The sequence below is a fragment of the Vollenhovia emeryi genome, unplaced genomic scaffold, assembly GCF_000949405.1.
Source record: "Vollenhovia emeryi isolate VEMERY1.0 unplaced genomic scaffold, V.emery_V1.0 DF939124.1, whole genome shotgun sequence".
In the NCBI taxonomy this organism is placed as follows: Eukaryota; Metazoa; Arthropoda; class Insecta; order Hymenoptera; family Formicidae; genus Vollenhovia; species Vollenhovia emeryi.
This window is the reverse complement of record NW_011967242.1, coordinates 2006878-2026487: the sequence shown is the minus strand read 5'-3', so window position 1 is coordinate 2026487 and position 19610 is coordinate 2006878. Positions and strand designations below refer to the sequence as shown.

The 19610-nt window shown below is 44.2% G+C and overlaps 3 protein-coding genes and 2 non-coding genes across 7 annotated transcripts in view; 3 read left to right on the top strand and 2 right to left on the bottom strand.

The window, feature by feature from the left end:
* Positions 1-3664, bottom strand: part of LOC105569404 (27 kDa glycoprotein-like) — an 11872-nt gene extending 8208 nt beyond the window's left edge. Inside the window, exon 1 of the mRNA XM_012025856.1 lies at positions 3165-3664. Within this exon, the coding sequence (XP_011881246.1) occupies positions 3165-3207 (43 nt within the window). The 5' untranslated portion in view covers positions 3208-3664. The remainder of the gene's footprint in view (positions 1-3164) is intronic.
* A 246-nt stretch (positions 3665-3910) lies between these two features.
* On the top strand, positions 3911-3982 carry Trnad-guc. Its single transcript has one exon. It is a non-coding gene; the product is annotated as a tRNA-Asp (tRNA).
* Positions 3983-4624: 642 nt separating this feature from the next.
* On the top strand, positions 4625-4695 carry Trnag-gcc. Its single transcript has one exon. It is a non-coding gene; the product is annotated as a tRNA-Gly (tRNA).
* A 1085-nt stretch (positions 4696-5780) lies between these two features.
* LOC105569402 (calcyphosin-like protein) lies at positions 5781-11744 on the bottom strand. 3 transcript variants are annotated; one of them, XM_012025853.1, is made up of 5 exons: positions 11639-11744; positions 7943-8099; positions 7109-7286; positions 6704-6913; positions 5781-6602 (listed from the first exon to the last, which is right to left on the bottom strand). In XM_012025853.1, exons 1-5 carry the CDS (start codon positions 11727-11729, stop codon positions 6501-6503), a joined length of 738 nt encoding a protein of 245 aa, XP_011881243.1. In that variant the 5' UTR covers positions 11730-11744; the 3' UTR covers positions 5781-6500. The 3 variants fall into 3 exon arrangements, with proteins under 3 accessions (XP_011881243.1, XP_011881244.1, XP_011881245.1); XM_012025854.1 differs by lacking the exon at positions 11639-11744 and adding an exon at positions 10478-11073; XM_012025855.1 differs by lacking the exon at positions 11639-11744 and adding an exon at positions 10662-11073.
* A 2897-nt stretch (positions 11745-14641) lies between these two features.
* On the top strand, positions 14642-18492 carry LOC105569401 (endoplasmin). Its single transcript, XM_012025852.1, has 4 exons — positions 14642-14820; positions 14918-14998; positions 15610-16216; positions 16353-18492. The coding sequence occupies exons 1-4, from the start codon at positions 14775-14777 to the stop codon at positions 17989-17991; spliced, it is 2373 nt and encodes a 790-aa protein (XP_011881242.1). The 5' UTR covers positions 14642-14774; the 3' UTR covers positions 17992-18492.
* The last annotated feature ends 1118 nt before the right edge of the window (positions 18493-19610 follow it).

The window sequence follows — 19610 nt, the reverse complement described above, 5'->3', positions numbered from 1 at the left end:
AGATTAGTAAACTTTACTGTGATTGGTTAAATTTCAATCTAATCCCAATCCCAATCCGTAGTCTGATACGGGCTTAAAGCGTTCACGAACGCGAGATCTCCAAGTAATTTAAGAGTGACTTCAAGAGTGGCGTTTTACTTATCGCTTTTAAAAAAAGAAACTGTATCCAGTTTGACGAGATATTTAATTTTAGAAATTTATGGAATTTAATAAAAAAAAGTCGACGGTCATTTAGTAAAATGTCAGGCTACCAGTCGGGGAAAATACGCCAACTCTCTGCTGTAACCTGATATACTTGGATACATCAAAGATAATGAGGTGCTGCCCGATGTTTGCTTGATACAAAAAGGTTCGAGCGTCTCATTTACATGCGTACTCAATAGGACAAAGTGCGTCGAGCACTGCGTTAAAAACTTGCTGATCAATCGCGAACCGATATAGCGACAGTATACTATGTACAAATAGTGGCGAATTTTTAAGACAATTATGCCAAATAATTTAACCACGTACCACGCGAGTCCATTTGACTTCTCCGCGATTGGCTGTAAAGCTGCCACACTTTCGCAATTCAAATGGATTTAAATTTTGACAACGCCGTTGTTTCGACCTTAAAAAATAACCCTTTTTAATAAAAAAAGAGTTAAAAAGACGCCAAGTATAAGCGTCATCCAAACAAGAATTATATAAATTAATTATTTGGATGCAAACAAATTTAATACAAATATTTTATTAAAACATCGCCTTTTCTAATTTAATTGTGGGATACGTTTGGACAATGCCGTTGTTCCGATGTCAGCAACTAGAGCATTATTACAATAAAATGGCGAGTATCCACTGGTCGTTTCATATCTCGATATTTTAGAAATTAGGCGCTTTTTATTCGAAAGAGATCAATTTATGACCGAGTCAACCGATCAACCCTGCGACTTGCGGCGCAATTCCAACTGGCAATTTCGATCAAGGCCGAAATTTCACATTCAGCGAGATTACATCATCGCAATAACGTACCGTGTGCGATCGTCTTATTAGTACGTAAGGAATATGATAACCACGGGTTTATCTTTGAGACATTCCAAGAGAATGCAATCGAGTTACTCGAACGCGATAATCCGCCGAGGTGTCCGTGTCATCAAGACAAGCGGCTTCCGCGAATCGTATTGGAGAACAAGAGGAGAGAGAGAGATATGCACGATTCAGATTTCGAGTTCGAAAAATTTTCGCGTCGCCTAATCACATTTGTGCCGTTTAATGTATATAACAGAAGTGACCTTTGACGTCTAATCTACAAAACCGGCGGCAAACAATGCTATCACCAGCATCTTCGCGGAGCTACTTATCTCCCTCCGTGGTTTGTCTCCTGATAAAGAAACTGAAATGAAGCATTGAGACGAGAAACTTATAGTCAACCCAATTGGCTAGTTATTTTATTAGTTTGTTACACAACGTTCCGACCCTATATTTTTTGGGTCCTTTTCAAGTGGTGTTGCAAGTCAACAACAAATGTAATTATGAAAGCCAGTTGGGTTGACTACAAGTTCCCCGTCTCACTTTTTAATCATTACTGGCGACAATAAGCAAACTCTCCTTTCGTTAAATGAGGCACCTAAGTCACATAGCCAGTCAACTTGCAGCTTTTCTGCAAGAATTTTCGCATACGTTTCTCCTTCAAATGAATCGAGGACTCGAGTCCCAGATACCAGATGCGGATCATGAATTTGACGAGTCGCTAATAAGCGATACTTTAGAGTGGTTCACTTGAATTTTGCTCTTTCATATATTTACTTTGTGCAGTACTGTCGATATCACAAGAGGCATCGACGTGGTTTTGTGTCGCTTAATTAGCGACTCATCAAATTGTCGATCCGCAATTCACTTTACCCTATTTTGCATAAGCAAATCAGTACGCTTAAAATATTTACCGACAACGCGCAATTTAGCGACTTGCACAAATTCTTTTAAACAAAGCAAATCAATACGCTCCAGAAATTTATCGACAATGTACAATTGACCAACTTGCACACATTCTAAACGTATTGGCTACAAAATACTGTTTCTAGACGACGCAAAAAAAAAACACGTAGACCAGGCTTGCAGTTCGGGTGAAACGTTTCAATCCTTTCACGACCGAATTATTTCTGGCCTTTATTAAATTTTCTGTCGACGTGTTCTTTTATTTTTTTCAGGAATGGAATGCACGCGGAATCGCCGAGTCCTGTTAAGCTTTGAAAACGGGGCTTGCGTTCCACGAAACGATTAGATAAAACGCGGAGTATTGCAGGTTTGTAGCGTCACAAGAAGTCGAACGTTACGCGCATTTCCGGTGGATCGCCGTCCCGCTCTTCGATCGGCGTAAGAGAGCGCAAGTTTAAAATAATCCTAGGGTCGCGCGTCACGCAGCAAAATAACATGTGTCCATCATTTCCTGCGGTATCTGCAGAAAGCGTTAGATATCTAATTCGACTTCCTCGCGTGCTTTCGTAACAATTTCGCAGGATTTCTCTCGCGGATGACGCTTATCATTGTTTCCGATAGCGGTCTTTTCCGGCTTACTGTTGCTACGCCACCGATTATCCCTCTAGCGGCTTCCTTGCGCCGTCTAAAAAAAGAGAACTCGCTGAACACCAAGCCTAAAATTTTCATTTGCCGTACGACGTATTTTTCAAGCGTGTCGATTGGCTTCTAGATACTCGCGAATTTTACTATTCCGCAGCCAATTGACACACTTGAAAAATTCGTCGTACGACAAATGTAAACAGCCTAATCTACAATGTACTCTTTGCGTCTGAAAACATTCGGTCTTATGTAAGCAAATCGAAACGCTACGAAGTGGAATGTTTCTAGACGCAGACGGCACGTTGTAGATTGGTCCTTTGAAGTGAATAGTTCTGCCTCTTCCTCGCCCCGTGCTCTTAGAAAGAGCCAAAGCCGCAAACTTTTGGCATTCTCACTATATTGCGAGATACAGAATTGACCCCCTGTATCCAACCAAAACGCATGTACGCATTAACTAAAGAAACGGCGACGAGGAAACGGTCTTCATCCGCCGATTGGCGCCAATTCCAGTCGGCCGCGAGTCGCACGTCGCCGTCGTGGCTGTGGACCTCGGACGGAAAGGAAAAAAGAATCGGGCAACCTGGACCGAGACGAGGTAAACCTAAACTTACAGAGGAGAAGTAACGTTACGGCAGTGAACGTGGTGCGCTTCATTTTGGCTACGGACGGGAACCTTCCGCGGAGGGGGAGCGAAAGAAGAGGCGAGTCGAAGGTATCGCTGTGTATCCGCGACACGGACACGGGTCGGCTTCACGCACGACGGAACGTTCCACGCGCGCACGCACACCTCGGGACCACGCACCACGCGCGTGCACTCCTCACGCGGCACAAAGTACGGAAATGCGCGTCCCCGCGGGCGGCCAGCGCATTTATTGTCGCCGATCCTTTATTACGGCCGCGCGAGACGTGTCCACCGTTAGCTGGTAACAATAGAGAGGAGGGGTAGGCTGCGAGGGGAAGGTGGATAGACCGAAGAGAGAAAGAGAAAGAGAGACCGAGCCAGGTGACGAGAGATAGAAGAGGGAGAGACAGACGGGGAGCGGAACGGTGCGCGCGAATCTAACCCCTTCGACGATCGCTCTACTACTGAGTTCGCGCTCGGCGCGTGCGCCAGTTTTATGTACGCACGCGCCATCTCGCATCCGCGCGACGCACGAAGTTCCACCGCCGACCGCGACGGACCGTGTTTTGTCTTGACCGCCGTAGGAATTTCACGCAAACGTATCCGCACGTTAGATCTGCCGAGTGACGACAGTGGAAATTTGTTAACTGGTAAAATTAAACGAGTCCCATTTATTGGACGAATGCGCGTCTCTGTCGCATATGTACCGCAAATTTTAGGTACGTTTACGTGAAGTCCTCGGTAGTATAGTGGTCAGTATCCCCGCCTGTCACGCGGGAGACCGGGGTTCGATTCCCCGCCGGGGAGGACTTTTTTTTTTTCGCGATTGACTTGAAATTAAATACTTGGACGCCCCGCCTAGTGAGAGAGTCCAGGCTCAAGTCCTGGCTGAGGTAATATTTTTCGCAATACATTTAGAATAAGAATCGTTTAGACATTTAACATCCTGTCACGGCTCCTTTAGGCCTTTGAATTTTTACGTTCGTCACACAAGTCTTGTAAACTTCATTAAATTCTTAAAACTAAAATTATTTAGTCACTAACATCCTGTCGTGGGCTCCTACTCCTTCGTACTTGTGTCTCCACGCTAGAGCCTCATGCATCTTATTGTTTAAATTCTTTATCTCGAATTGTAATTTTGATACGTGAAAAATATTTTGCTGCATTAACTGTAAAGTTCTAAAGCACAGCAAACGGTTTATCGTCGCACCTAATGCAATAGGCGCAGTAGCAAAGTATTGGCCGTCGCAATTAAATAGCTGTTCGTATTTTACAACTGAAATTTAGTCACCACATGCAACGGGTGTTCTAGAGCGATCTGCTAGTCGATACAAATTGTAAAAGTTGTGCGTTTGTAAGCGCGGCATTGCAAAAACATATATTGTCAACTTGAAAATCTAGTTTACGTCACTACTTCATATGTATTCCGAGTTACATTGTGTACATCGCGCATCGGTGGTTCAGTGGTAGAATGCTCGCCTGCCACGCGGGCGGCCCGGGTTCGATTCCCGGCCGATGCAATTTTTTTTTGTACGTATTTTTTGTGTCACACTATCCATTATTAAATAACTCTCGGACGTTATATAATTCAATAAAGCAGTAATGTTCTAAACCGATAATTTTTAGGAACTGCGGTTTCTGGCTTTTCATAACTGCCACATCACGTAAGAGATGCGTTTCCTCTGATTTATTTGTATTCCAAATTTAAGCAATTGAAATTGAAATTTCTGCATTGCGAAAACACACGGTTGTCCTTGTGGGAATTTCTCCAAAGCCCAGTTCCTGGAGCAATACGTGTGGAACAAAGACACATTTAATTATAGCAGTTAATCGTTGGTTACGTAACGATTATAAACCGAGCACGCGATTACTTATCGTTATTTACGCCGTGACACGTAGCAGAGATCGCTTTACGGTAGAATCTCATATATTGAACCTTGGATTCGAATGAAGCTACACGTGTTATGTACAAAGTGACGAAGGTGTTTCGTAGAAAAGAAATATTGGCAGGAAAGAATAAGTATATACCGTATTGGCATTATATGTATCGTGTCTACAAACGTTCGCTTTAATACTAATTTCGAGAATGCTATGTAAGCGGAACATGTCGCGGAAGCGTCGCTCTCATTCCCAGGAGAACATTAAGCTTGTCTGCTTTTATTAATTGCAGCCCTGTTTGTACCGCTCGACATTCTTTTAGGCCCGATTTCGCCAAACGTCCCTTAACTTTAATCTTAGTTTAATTCGTGTTTGCCTCTTTCTAGAGTAACAGTTGAAAAGAGACAAAGAATGAATTAAGCTTAAAGTTAAGCGACGTTGGTGAAACCGCGCCTTAGTCTGATAATTACTCTTTTCGTTAAAGTACAATAATTTAATTGCTGATTAGATCGTACCTTGCTACGCACTTTTTCTTCCGAGAAAAGATGCATATTAAAATCCTTCCAATTAATCGCATGAGCTAATGCGTTTCTGTTCCCAGTCCTTGTTTTATATTCCATTTTTACTGTGCTTTATAAAATGAATCAGATGAATACAACGCTTCACTTTGAATCGCGCTACATCGAAACCGCAAGAAGTTTATGCGTGCAAGAGGTCAAACCGTTTCATAATCGTATAATATTTATTCGCAGAACAATAAATGTAAGATTACAAAGAGGAATTAACTTACAAAAACGCGAACGCGCGGTGCGCCTCCACCGCGAGATTTGCGCTGTAGAATTGGTCCCTATAACCAACTTTCTTTATAAATAGCTAACACAGCGTCGAGAAAGAAGAAGAAAATGACTGTTGGGCGCGTATCTCTCGCTTTTGTTTTAACAAGTTGGTCGTACAAACTTTACACAGTTCAAAAGTTTCATAGTTCAAACGAGTTTACCGCGGTCCGGCGACTGAGCAGCTCGGCAGGAAAATAAAAATTAGCGAGAGTGACGGATTAATTTTTAAGAAACCTTCTAAGGTCGATTTGCACGCACCACTTTTTCTTCTTCCTGTTCGGAAACATTCCGGTGGGTGTTATCGATTAATTAACTAGATATATGTATATCAGTTTTAATTTCATCATCACTCGAACGGCACTCACGCATTAATTAATATTGGACACAGTATAACAATACATGCTTTTGCTAGGTTGCAATTAGCGGAATACGTGCGAGTCTAATGAGAAACTAAGGTCATTCCTGATAACGTGACAACGATATTAATTCATTACGCATTAGTTTAGCGAAAATAGCGACTTTTATACAGTTGTTGATGCGCACAGCGACCACCAGTGGAACAGACAGGATCGATGTGTTATCTCGCGAAATGCAAACAGACAGATCGAGGTCTACAGTTTATAAGCGTTGCGCATCATCAGGTCGAAATATGTGTCGTTATCTATACTTGCGCTGATAGCGCTGTAATAATTCATAAATTCCTCCTCCGTTACCTGTAGAGCGAAAAGGAGAATTATAATGTTGTCATTGTAGACAAGTTCAGCGATTTAATTCATTTAATATGTGAGAAGCATCGTCAAATTATTATACTTACGATACCGTCCACGTTGCCTCCTTGCTCGAAATTCGAGAGGAACTTATTTAAAATACTCTCCTCGCTCTCCTCACCGCTGATATAACGCGGATGATATTTTACATTATAAACCATTCGTAGATCGTCGATGGTGATTCGACCGTCACCAGTTTTGTCCAGTTTCTGAAACGCTTGGTCCACTACGTTTCTACGGCTTTGACACATCTGTGGCTGAAAAATATACATAAAAATTATTTTATTAACCTTATTAATCCCCCGCGATTACATGGCCATATCGTGGTCGACAATTTTTATACAATTCTTCGTTTGAACGACGCAGAAAGCGTTTCTCCGCAAGTACAATTAGATTCTTGCCCGAAATAAAATGAAACGTCGAGTAAAATTGAGGAGAGCACGCGAACTCACTCTTATGCCGACGATAAACTCATCGACGCTGATGTTTCCGTCCTCATTGCTGTCGAATTTCTGAAAGAGCTCGTTAGTTTCGTCGTCGGAGAGTTCCAAGCCTGTCTCCTCTATGCCCTTTTTGAACTCTTCGAGACTTAAGTTTTTGTTGCCGTCATCATCCATACGACGGAATACCCTGGAAAAAATATAAGCGGAGTATTCAGACGTCTCAGCATATCGTTACATGGTGACACGAAGGTCGGGGACAGCGATGCTGAGGCTGATTCACGTGTGAATTAGACGAAAACCGTATCATCATTGCACGCACACATTCGTGATGTGGAATCTTATCTGCTAATGATTAACATTAGATTTTGCATCAACTTGTAACTTCGTTCTATCTCTTTTATCTCGTGCAACGCAAATGGCGCAGGCATCGCTTTTTCCGCATTTTAAAAAATTTTATCAACACATCGCTTAAATATACATGCATTTTGTTGAAATTATTACAGTTTAACTTCTACGGGATTAATGTTTTAGGATATATATATAATTGAAATCCTTTCTTAAAGAACGATTTCTTCTGAGAAACACAATTAAAAGTTATATCTTCATCATACCATTATAAATAATTACAATTATAAAAATACAGATTTTTTTAAATTAAGAAAGAGCTTATTGTGGGAAAGAAATATCGATCAAAATAGCTAATTACACGAGAAAGGGAATAAAAAGGAATGAATCGGACATGGCCTAGTTATGACGAACATAATGATAAATAGTTTTAACGATACATGGCCTGATTTCGTAGTTTCGCCTAACAATAAATAGTTAAAGATAAATAGTGCTCACCTGCCCAGACCAAGAATGCCATTGGCACCCCTGGCCAGGCAAAGTAGACGCAGCTTCTCCATGCAATCCGTGGCGGAATGTACGGCCCGTTGGGACTTGTTGATCATCTCCATCTCCTGTCGCGTCGTAGCGCTGTGTGGTCTCATGCTGAACATTGCTGGAAGAGAGAAACGTCATTCGATCATGTTATAAGTATGAGTCAGGTGTGTTAGAAGAGAGGGAGAGACGGAACTAGAGTGCCACGCATACTTACATTCTAAAACTAGACACTAAAGAAGTCGTAAGATGAATCAGAAATAAAGAATAAGATTTCAAACGTGAGCTCTTTGTAAAAAGCTCCCGATCAAGTGACAATCAAATCTAGCATTACGAAAACAAAGAAATCAGAACTAAAGGAACGTGCTTCTACGTATTTGCTCGTTCCCAAATATATTATTTAGGAGACGAGACTCTTTTTTTCCCTTCGTCGCGATATTTATTTTGTCCGCTTTATAGATTCCGCTTGATATTGTGCTCAAATATAAAGATCAATATTACTAAATAGAATGGAAACGTTTAGGACTACAAATTCGTATTTACGTGAAATCTTAATGAGTAATTTTCCTGAAATCATTCTCTCAAGTTGATTCGAACGTTGGAAGATCAATGAGAAACGTTGAATACGCGTATAATCACATGAACAAAACTGCAATTTCGCTCACGTAGTGAGATACAATGATAAGGTTTTTCACTATCATGCGCACAAAGGTGGATGAAAAGTGGGTTATTGATTAACCGCCTCTGTTGCTAACTTGTTACTTGATGATAATGCATAGTTTTCTACATTGCGACATTGTCGTTCACGTGTTCTGTCATCGACCGCCACGTGTGGAAGCAACTGTTCGTTGACAGCCTTTAATTATTTCACATAACATGTCTTTTAGCCATGGGCGACCGTAAATCGCATCGTTCTATTCTGAAAGCTCCGTTTCGCGTAAAAGCCTCATTGTTGCTGAACACTCCCTCGACTTTCATCTGCGAAATGCTAAAATACACGAGATCTACGCTCGAAATGTGTACAAACGAAAGTTGATCGGCTTAAAAATAACCTGCTAACAATTCTAATCGTTTTAACATTTATCAAACATATTCAGCTGGCTTGTAATTACTTTACTACTGGGAATAACGAATAACAAGTATCGAAACTTGTTAAAAGATTGTTTCAGACGTTATAAAAAATTAGAAAAAAAAGCTTTATAGCTCTCCTCAATATTTTATCATTACAGAATTATGACCGATACTAAGATGTTTAAATCGTAAAGCGGTAGGTTACAAGGTGTGTCGTAGATAATAGCGGTAACACTGATCAGGTCTTTCAGGTTTGCATAGCGTACTACACACGAAGTACAAGGACCTCGTTACGATATCGACTTTGCGTTTCGCGACGCCGTGGCCTGCAGAAAAACTTGTTGTTCCTAAGCAGAAAATTACATCAAAATGATTATCAAAGAGTCATTTCGAAACCACTTCGACATTATCACGACTTCTCGTCCCGTTTTAGCCTCATCGATAACCGGAGCATTATCATCGCGACATTAAATATTTGTGAGTAAACGACACCGAACACCGAACAATATTTTCGCTACCGTAGATAATCACGATTTGGTAAAACATATTTTGCCGCCGTAACCATAAATTTTTAAACCAACAAACAAGTTTGCTGTCGCACCTAATACACTAGACACAGTAGCAAATTATTAGCTATGATCGCAACCAGATATTAGCTGTCCATATTTTACAACTGAAATTCAATTACCACGATGCAGTTTTTAGGCAGCTACATTTTTTTCCCCGTGAATATTTACGAGCGTGGCTGTTATTCATCCGAAAATAGAATTTGTGAGCGTGATTCAATCGCATGACAATGCTTGACGGTGTTTGACATTGCTTGACAGTACAACGAAAGAATGTGTGCATTAATGAACATAGGAGATTTTTAAAGGTAAAGACGCAACATAAATTGAAGCGGAGAGATACATTGATAATCAAAGTAAATTAATAATTTCCTCTCTTCCAGAAGTTAAAAAAAATTTGTTATCAACATCCAACCGGTACAGCGATTATTCCACGTATTATGCTCAACAAATCAGTGTAAAATTATTAAGTCACGACGTCAATTTAGTTACTGCACCTACAATTTAACATAAATAAATTTACGTAAACTTTATGGCCGGTATTCGTAGTCAGAGCTTATATTTAAGACCGTTTTAAGTTTACCCTAAGACGCTGTGTAGAACATTTTATTCGTTACGGAGCATCGACGATCTTAAATATAAGACTATGAATACCGCACTAGAACTTTATAGTATTTTAATTGATCAGGGCCATTTTTAGTCTCCCTTTGATCATTTGTCTCGATTAAATCGTTAACAATTGCCATAGATACTGAACAATCGCAATAAAAAGTTTTAACATGGCTAAAGAAGCAAACTTTTCTCCACGTCGCATTAGTTATCGTTACATTTTATCCATAGCTGGGTAAAGACAATACGATACCTGATATGTTATCCCGCTTTTCCGCTAATGCCAGGTCTCGTAATTCCGATATTCCGCGATCGCGCGGGGGGAAAAAAAGAGAGTACGATTCGCTCGGATAAAGAACTCACGAGGGGAAGAACCCGCGACGAGACGAATTTCCGACCAACATTCTTCCTTCCGCGTTTCGCGCGGCGTCACTCACCTTAGCTCGCGTGCTTCCGGCGGACGCGGTGGAGAACGCGAAGCGGTGGAGGACGCGCGCGTGTGCAGTGGAAGACGACGGAGACGGTTCGCGAAGAACAGAGGAAGGAGGAAGGAACCGGAGGCGCCCGGAGTCTCTAGACCCTCTTCGCAAGAGGCGGAGGTGGCGGCGCGACTCGTTTCCAAGAGGACCGGAAGGCGTGTGGCGGGTCCCTCGACATAGTCGCGATTGTCGCGATTGTCCTATAGCGCGACCACGTCGACGCGCATCATCGTACACACCCTGGGCGACGTGCGGGAGAAGCCTATACACCGGGTACCCCGGACCGTCACGATGTATCCATAACGACCGATTTGTCACAACACGCCCATCGCATCCGCTCCGCGGGCTGCGAGCGTGACCGATTGATTGATCGATCGCCGATACCGATTGTTTCCACGAGGGGCGAGGTCGAAGAGGAATTGGAGAACGCTCGGCTCGTCGGGAGAATTAATCGGGATCGCCGTCATTGCCGTTTGACGGTCGATCGCTCCACTGAGTTATGAACAGTTTAAACAGTCGCGACGACATGTCACTATGCGTTTCAGCTATTTTAAGCTTTTAATTGCTCTGCGACGCGGGACAATCCCTCAGAGATATTGCGATAAAACGCGCGAATTAATTTCCAGTCTCGTGCGTTGACAAATTAATACATGTGTTACATTAGTATTCTTATCCCGATTCAATGTAATGTAGAGAAAAGTCCTCTATTATGAGACAGGCTCCTAATATGAGATCGCCGAGTTTCTGCTTGGTTCAACCGTGAATTTATTGGAGTGAAATCTATGGAAAATTAAATTTTGATGTTGAAAACCTGCTGTCATATTAGAAGCCTATCTCATAGAGAATTTTCCTCTAATGTTATATGCAATTATATATTTACATGAGATTTACCCGAGATTCTTGTCCAACTGTTAATCTCAGGGCGATAATATTACCTTGGCCTGCACATATTCGTATCGGTAGACCCAGATTGGTATCGACGGACTTGGGCTCTACATCGCTAGACCCAGACCAAACAGAAGGCATCGCGAAAGAAAGTCCGGAAAGTGGAGGAATTACCGTACATATTTAACCAGTCCTAGAGCCCCTCGGATAACACGGTTGCTGGCCAATCGTGATGCAGTATTGTATAGTGTTTCGCGTTCTTGAACTCTTACATTTATTTACTTTCGCGCGACCGCGAGCCGACGACTGGACGGCATAGGACAGGTGTGACAAAATGACACACGTGGCCGAATAGTTGCAGCAACGTTAACTGTGAAAGTTGAGCCTACCCAGGTAGGCTCGTAAGGCATCACGGTGACGTCGTCATGACTTTATTCATCGCTCACAAGTTACACTAACGTCATCTCAACGTCACTTTGATGTCATCACAGCGCCTCCGTTCTACCCGGGGGCATTTCTTAAGAACAACCCCGGTGAAAATTGTTCTCAGAATTTGTAACATTTTTTCATACTTTCATAATTTTTACAAAAGTTTCTAGTCTTTTATACAAACTGGAACACTTTTCAGAAGAAGTTTATATCTTTTCTAGAAGTTCTCATACCGTATGAATACTGAAACAATCTGAAATTTCTCATTCTATAATTTCAAATATTAATGAAGAATTCCAAGAGACGAAGTGGACTTCTCAGTATTTTTGAAAAGTGTACCAATTCGTAAAGAAAATTCCGAGAAAAGTGTTCACCAGGGAATATTGTCGATTTCGATACTTTATCGATCGCAAGCTGGAAGACGGTCATTTTCTTATTAGACGTACGCTTGAAAGAACGCGGCGACACGACGGCGCCTAAAGGATGTCTGAAAATCTCCATGACGCCTCGCGCAATTGTCGGGAGAACATTATTATGACGTCTCTAGGACATTTCGGCTCATTTACAGACATTTGCGGGCCAGGAGTTAAGTTGAGGCGTGTTAAGAGAAGCATGCAAGTGTGTTTTCGTAAGAGGAGGACATTATATAATTAAGTGTTAAATCATCATATCGATTTATCGAATAATTCCAGTTCTCGTCTCACGTGCCTTTCTCTTTGCTCTCGTGAAATTCCACCTTAAAATCTACAATGTGTTTTTCCGCAACGAGAAACATACTATTTTATACAGGCGAATCGATACGCTTAAAAAAAAAGTCTGTCGACAATGCACGATTGTGCAGTGTATAACATACAGTTTATCAACCCGCACAAAATTTTTTAACGTGTTTATCGGCTATAAAGTAGCATGTTTCTAGACGCAAAGAGCACGTTGTAGATCTGGCTTAATTATGTCCAGGCGACACCGAAGCAATACAAAATATTCGGATCGTTAAACTCGAACGTACAAGTAAACAATTTTACAGGCCGTGTTACATTTAACTCGGCCACGCCACGTGTGTTCTAATCGATACCCAGTAAACACCAACTAGCAGTTACCTAACATCAATAGTATAATTTTCTACCGAACAATGTGACTGTTGTGTACAACATGAGTTATTACACTTATACTGTTGAGAATGAGAAATTATAATACACATATAATTGATGTAACTCCAGCGGGAAATGACTCGTCGATCGATTCGACAACGTTTCGACGTCGATCGACGAATCACTTCTCACTGTTAGTTGGTGTTTACTCGATAAACGTTGCTGTAATCAATTAATATTATATGTATACGCTATAAATAGCTGTACGCGTTCCAAAAAATATCTCGTTAAAGATACAGTATTCTTCTTTGGAAAATCTTGCAGCTACTTGTGTCAGATGGTCTTTTAACAATTTCTTCTTCTTCTTCCTCGTTAGGGTTAAAGCCTGTTTTATCCAGTTCGTTCTGGTACTTTGAGCATTTTGGTTTTACTTCATCTTCGGTAGGCTGCCAACCCTTGTTGAAACACAATTTAACAATTTAAAATCATCTTTGAGACGACGAATCTACAACTTTTTGTTACTCCGTTTGTCGAAATTTTGTCTCACATTAATCATATGTGCATTAGGAATCACCGATGTCCTCCATAAATTTGTGCACGCATCAACACATTCATATATTTTGTATATGTATACATGGAAGATGCATATGTGTTCTACATCTGCCGAAATTCATATAGGAAGGTATCGGTGATTCCTATAGTTAATAATATCTTTATTGACTCCCTTTGGGGTTCTCGTATTTTTCAAAGTGAGATCTACGCGTGTATTCCAAGTGAAAATTGATTTCGAAGGTGGGAAAGAGATTGATTTCAAAGGTAGGGAAGGTAGAACGATCGAAATCTGTTTTGCCAACGCTCTAGTCACATCTGGTCTACAAGTTTTCTCACTTAACTACTGACAATAAGGCATTCCTGTTTTATCAAGTGGAATTTTTTCCGTGACAAACGATTACTCCGCTCCCCGGCACATGAATTTACATTAACGGAAATCGGCCACGTTAGCGTAACGGCTGTTGCCGAAACGCTGCGTCGCTCCTTACAGCCGTAGGGGCAGAAAACCGATCAAAATAAATGTATCACCTGCAGAAAGACACCTTCGCGTGTCGTCTCAACGTGACAAACGTGACTAATGTTTGGCCGGTACGACGAGCAATTGTTTTCGGGCCGCCTGCGGGGGCCCGCGCTTCAATTTACAATTGAACCAACGACGCGTCGCCTTTTACGTATCATATCCTCTCGCTAGGCAATTACCGATAATTCAATCTCCGATGGGAATAATTTCGCACACGTCGCTCGAGCCTGCGTGTCCGCTGGTGCCCGCCGCATCCGCGTCCGCCGACGCCGCGGGGGGCGTCGTGTCGAGGGGCCGAATATCTCTAGGAACCGGAGATAAGAGAGAGAGAGAGAGACATGTGCCGGGCCGGGCCAATCGCCGGGCGCCATTTGTACGGGGCTGCCGTCGGGTGCGCGCGCCATTGGCCGGCACGTGCCGCGTGGTCCGCCGCGATTGGCCGGCCGCCCCGCCGGCGCCGCGTATATCGCGTCGCCGCCGCGGCCGTTTCGTGACAGTCGGTGAAAAAACAGCGGAGCGCCACGGTGCCGGAGCGGAGCGAGCGTATTGCCAGGTCGTCGGTGATATCCCCCTTTCTCGGAATCGTTCGTGGCGACGATGAGGAAACTGTACCTGTTGGTCGCGGGATTGTTCCTGCTGGCGGGTAAGCGGCCGCGACTCGTCAGCTCCGGCGAGCTTCTCGGCTCCCCCACTCGGAGCGAAGACCCTCGGTGCTTAACACGCGCTTTTTGTCTGTCCAGGATTCGTCCGGGCCGAGGACGAGGTCGAGGAGAGCACCGTGGAGGATGATCTCGGCGCCAGCCGCGAAGCATCGCGAACAGGTCGCTACCTAAACGCTCCCGTCCGCGGGCAGTTGTTCGGCTTGTTTGTCCCATGTTTTCTCACAGGGGTGTTGTAACAGGTGGGAGGGGTCCGTTGGAGCCTCACTCGTGGCTCCGAAATATTCCAACGTTGCAATAGAGTTTAGATAAGTGCGGGTTTATCTCACCAAAGTCGAATTTCTCTCGCATGCGGTGTGGCTTGGTCGGCTCTCGTGCCAACTTGGAATTTGTATGTACAGTCCGAGGTGTAATTATCGTAAATTATAACAAGATTTCGTTTGGGAAAATTAAGCTGAACTGCGCCCCTTATGTCCGGTTCCACCAGCGCAGACTTGTAGACCTAAGGCCCGGTTGCACCAAACGTCGCTTGACTTGGTTTAAATCGTGCTTGTCTCTCTCTAAAGTAACAGTTGAGAAGAGACAAGGAATGAATCAAACTAAGCTTGAAGTTGAGCAACGTCACGTCGGTGAAACCGGGCCTAAGAGTTGGAAAAAGATCAATCCGCAATGGTGGAAACGGACATTGGTCTCATTTGCGTCGGACAGCTAATATATGTAAGAATCTAAACTATTGCGTTGCACGTTCAAATGACAATTGAATTCTGCTGCAGATCATGAGGCGGTACAGAGAGAAGAGGAGGCGATAAAGATCGACGGTTTAAATACTGCCCAGGTGAAGGAATTGCGGGACAGAGCCGAGAAATTTGCCTTCCAGACCGAGGTGAATCGCATGATGAAACTTATCATCAACTCGCTCTATCGCAACAAAGAGATTTATCTCAGGGAATTGATCTCGAACGCGTCCGACGCGCTGGACAAGATCAGATTGTTGTCTCTCACTGACAAAAGTGTCCTGGAGACAAACTCTGAACTGGCCATCAGAATAAAGGCGGACAAGGACAACAAAGTGTTGCACATAATGGATTCCGGTATCGGCATGACGAAGCAAGAGCTGGTGAACAACCTCGGGACCATCGCCAAGTCCGGCACGGCTGAGTTCCTGGGGAAGATGCAGGACGTCACCAACTCCCAGGACATGAGCGACATGATCGGCCAGTTCGGCGTCGGCTTTTACTCCTCGTACTTGGTCGCGAATGTCGTCGTCGTCACCACCAAGCACAACGACGATAAGCAGTACATTTGGGAATCCGACAGCTCCAACTACAGCATCGTTGAAGATCCACGGGGCGATACCCTCAAGAGAGGAACGACCGTGAGGTACGTTGTGCAATTATTCTTGAGCAAATTATTCAGTTTGGAGGTTTGCCCCACGGTCACAATGACGATACATATTTTTATTTTCTACTGCGTGCCAGAAATGGTAGTCTTGATGCTTTTGTTTTTCAACCTACAGCTTACATCTGAAGGACGAAGCGTCGGACTTCCTAGAGCCGGACACAATAAAGACCTTGGTGAAGAAATACTCGCAGTTCATCAATTTCCCCATATATATGTGGAACAGCAAAGTTGTGCAGGTCGACGCGGACGAGGTGGACGAGGACAAGCCGGCGAAGGAGGAGAAAGATGACACCGAGGACAAGGAGGAGGACGACGATGACGCTAACGTGGAGGAAGAGACGGATGAGAAGAAGCCCAAGAAAGTGGACAAGACCGTGTGGGATTGGGAATTGTTGAACGACTCCAAGCCGATTTGGACGTTGAAGCCGAACGAGGTCGAGGACAAGGAGTACGTCGAGTTCTACAAGACGCTCACCAAGGACACTCAGGAGCCCCTGGCGAAGATACATTTCATTGCGGAGGGCGAGGTCACGTTTAAGTCCGTTCTGTTTATTCCGAAGGTACAGCCGGGCGACAGCTTCAATCGTTACGGCACCAATGCCGACAACATCAAGTTGTACGTCAGGCGAGTCTTCATCACCGACAAATTCACCGACATGATGCCGAATTACCTGTCCTTCATTCGCGGTATCGTGGACAGCGACGATTTGCCGCTCAACGTCTCGCGCGAAAATCTCCAGCAGCACAAGCTGATCAAGATCATCAAGAAGAAGCTCATCAGGAAGGTGTTGGACATGATCAAGAAGATCCCCAAGGAGGATTATCAGCAGTTCTGGAAGGAGTATAGCACGAACATCAAACTAGGTATCATTGAGGACGCTCAGAATCGCGCGAGGCTGTCCAAGATGTTGAATTTCCACTCGTCGACGCAGAAGGAAATGACCTCCCTGCCCGAATACGTGTCCCGCATGAAGGCCAATCAGCAGCACATCTACTACATCGCCGGTTCGTCCGCGGAGGAGGTGAAGAAGTCGCCGTTCGTCGAACGGCTGGAAAAGAAGGGCTACGAGGTGCTGTACTTGACAGAGGCGGTGGACGAGTACGCGATATCGGCGCTGCCGGAGTTCGACGGCAAGAAGTTCCAGAACGTGGCGAAGGAGGGCTTCACGCTGGACGAGGGCGAGCGGGCGAAGGAGCGAATGGAGCAACTCAAGACGACGTTTGAGCCTCTCGTCAAGTGGCTGACTGACATCCTGAAGGATCACATCAGCAAGGCGCAGGTGTCCGAGCGCCTGACCGACTCGCCTTGTGCCCTGGTCGCCAGCATGTTCGGCTGGACCGGCAATATGGAGCGCTTGGCGATCTCGAACGCGCACCAGAAGACCGACGATCCGCAGAGGAGCTACTACTTGAACCAGAAGAAGACTCTGGAGGTCAACCCGAGGCATCCGCTCATCAGGGAGCTGCTGCGCAGAGTCGAGGTTGACTCGGCCGATCAGACGGCCAAGGACATCGCACTGATGATGTTCCGTACGGCGACTTTGCGATCGGGCTACATGCTGCGGGAGACCGCTAGCTTCGCGGACAGCGTGGAACAGCTGATGAGGAAGAGCCTGGGCATCTCCTTGGACGAGGTGTCCGAGGAGGAGGAATTGCAGGACGATGAGTCGGCGAGCAGCGAGAAGGTCTCGGAGATCGACGCCGAGGATGAGAAGAAGGAAGACGAAGATGAGGAGAAACACGACGAGTTGTAATATTAGAGAAGTTGTAACAATACAGCGATATTCGAAAGACTTGTTCTAGCGGCGTAGCTATACAATGTATAGTTACCTCACGTTCTCTCAACACGCGACCTCCGTTGTCGCGAGTTTGTAAACAATTTAGGTATGTACAACTCGCTAAGTACGTTACTTCGGTCTGATATTGTGGAATTTTTCGTAATTGTCTGTCGATGTTGTTCAAAGCGAAGATGAAACGCAACATCTCTCTAACTGTCTAAATTCTTTTTCTATACGAAACGCAATATTCTCGCCCCGGGCATCAAATTATGTCTGTCGCCGGTCCCAGTTGAATTGTAAAATTCGAAAAGATTTAAGTAATTTATTGCATTTTCATTTTGCTCTTCCATATCTTTTTAGTAACGTCAAGAGAGTATTGACTGAACGTTACTGGCGTATGGTATGCGTGTGATGTGTGTGAATGTATTTGTACATGAAAACATAAAAATTATATTAAAATGAAGTCTATCTACTGTATTGGCCAATATTTCATTGCTATCTCAAACCCTGATGATACACTTTAGCTGTAGGTCGTTGAGTCTGGAACGAGAGGGAAAGCTTATCGCAGCATAAAAATTACAAGATTCTAAACTTTAAGATTAAATGAAACACGTTCTATTCTCGCTCGTGACAAATGCACCACTGTTTATATTATAAGTAAAAATAATGCGAGACGTTTGTTGAGTCTTTGTAGACTGAAAGTTCAACGGTTTTTAAAAAACTTAATCACGCAGTATTTGCAACATTGACATACAAGCGTCACAGATATCTCAAGAACTATACGTGACTCCTGTTGTAAAAGTTTCTTTTATCACAATTGAATTTTGCAAATTTTTCCTAGGGAGGTCGAGAAAGGGTGGCTGAACGTTCAAATAATTCTATGAGTAACACGTTTGATAACGAACTTGACAACAAGATCAATTGGAGCAAACGACAGTCGCTTTAAAAGGGATCTTACGAGGACCAGAGAAACTTTTGCAAGAATAATTTTTGTCCAAGTTCTCGATTGGAAGCTGCGAGTCACAAAAATTAACTTATATTCTTCACAGTGAAAATATTTAAGACGATATTCGTGCAGGCGCGTTTGCAAGACGCACATTTGCAGAGGCGCAAAATTTCTTTCGACAACGAAATCGACAACAGGATCAATTGGAGCAAACGACGGTCGCTTTAAAAAGGAGCGCGCCGTTAACGCGGGGCTCCACGGCGGAGAACCGGCTGGTTCTCGCGCCGGGGAAGAAGTGTCGTCTTTCCAGCAGACGGTGAAACGCTCGCCGCACGTGGCGGACGATTCTCTCGGCCGACGTCTCAGGCGGAGCATTCGGGGATGCCTCCGCGTTTCGAAACAATGGCGGGCCGCGCGCGAGTTCCGGCCGCCATGGCCGCCGGCTGGCCGGGGCCGGCCCGTGACGTAAGAGGACGCGAGCGGGTAGCCAATCGGCGCGGCGGACCGCGCGCGACGTGCCGGGCGGTCGCCGCGCGCGCCACCGGTACCGGGGTGGTCATTTCCGTTTTCGATTCCGACGTCATCCAACTCCGAAAGCCCGTGTGTTTTGTGTTTCTTTGGGGCCACGATGATTATCGCTAATTTAACG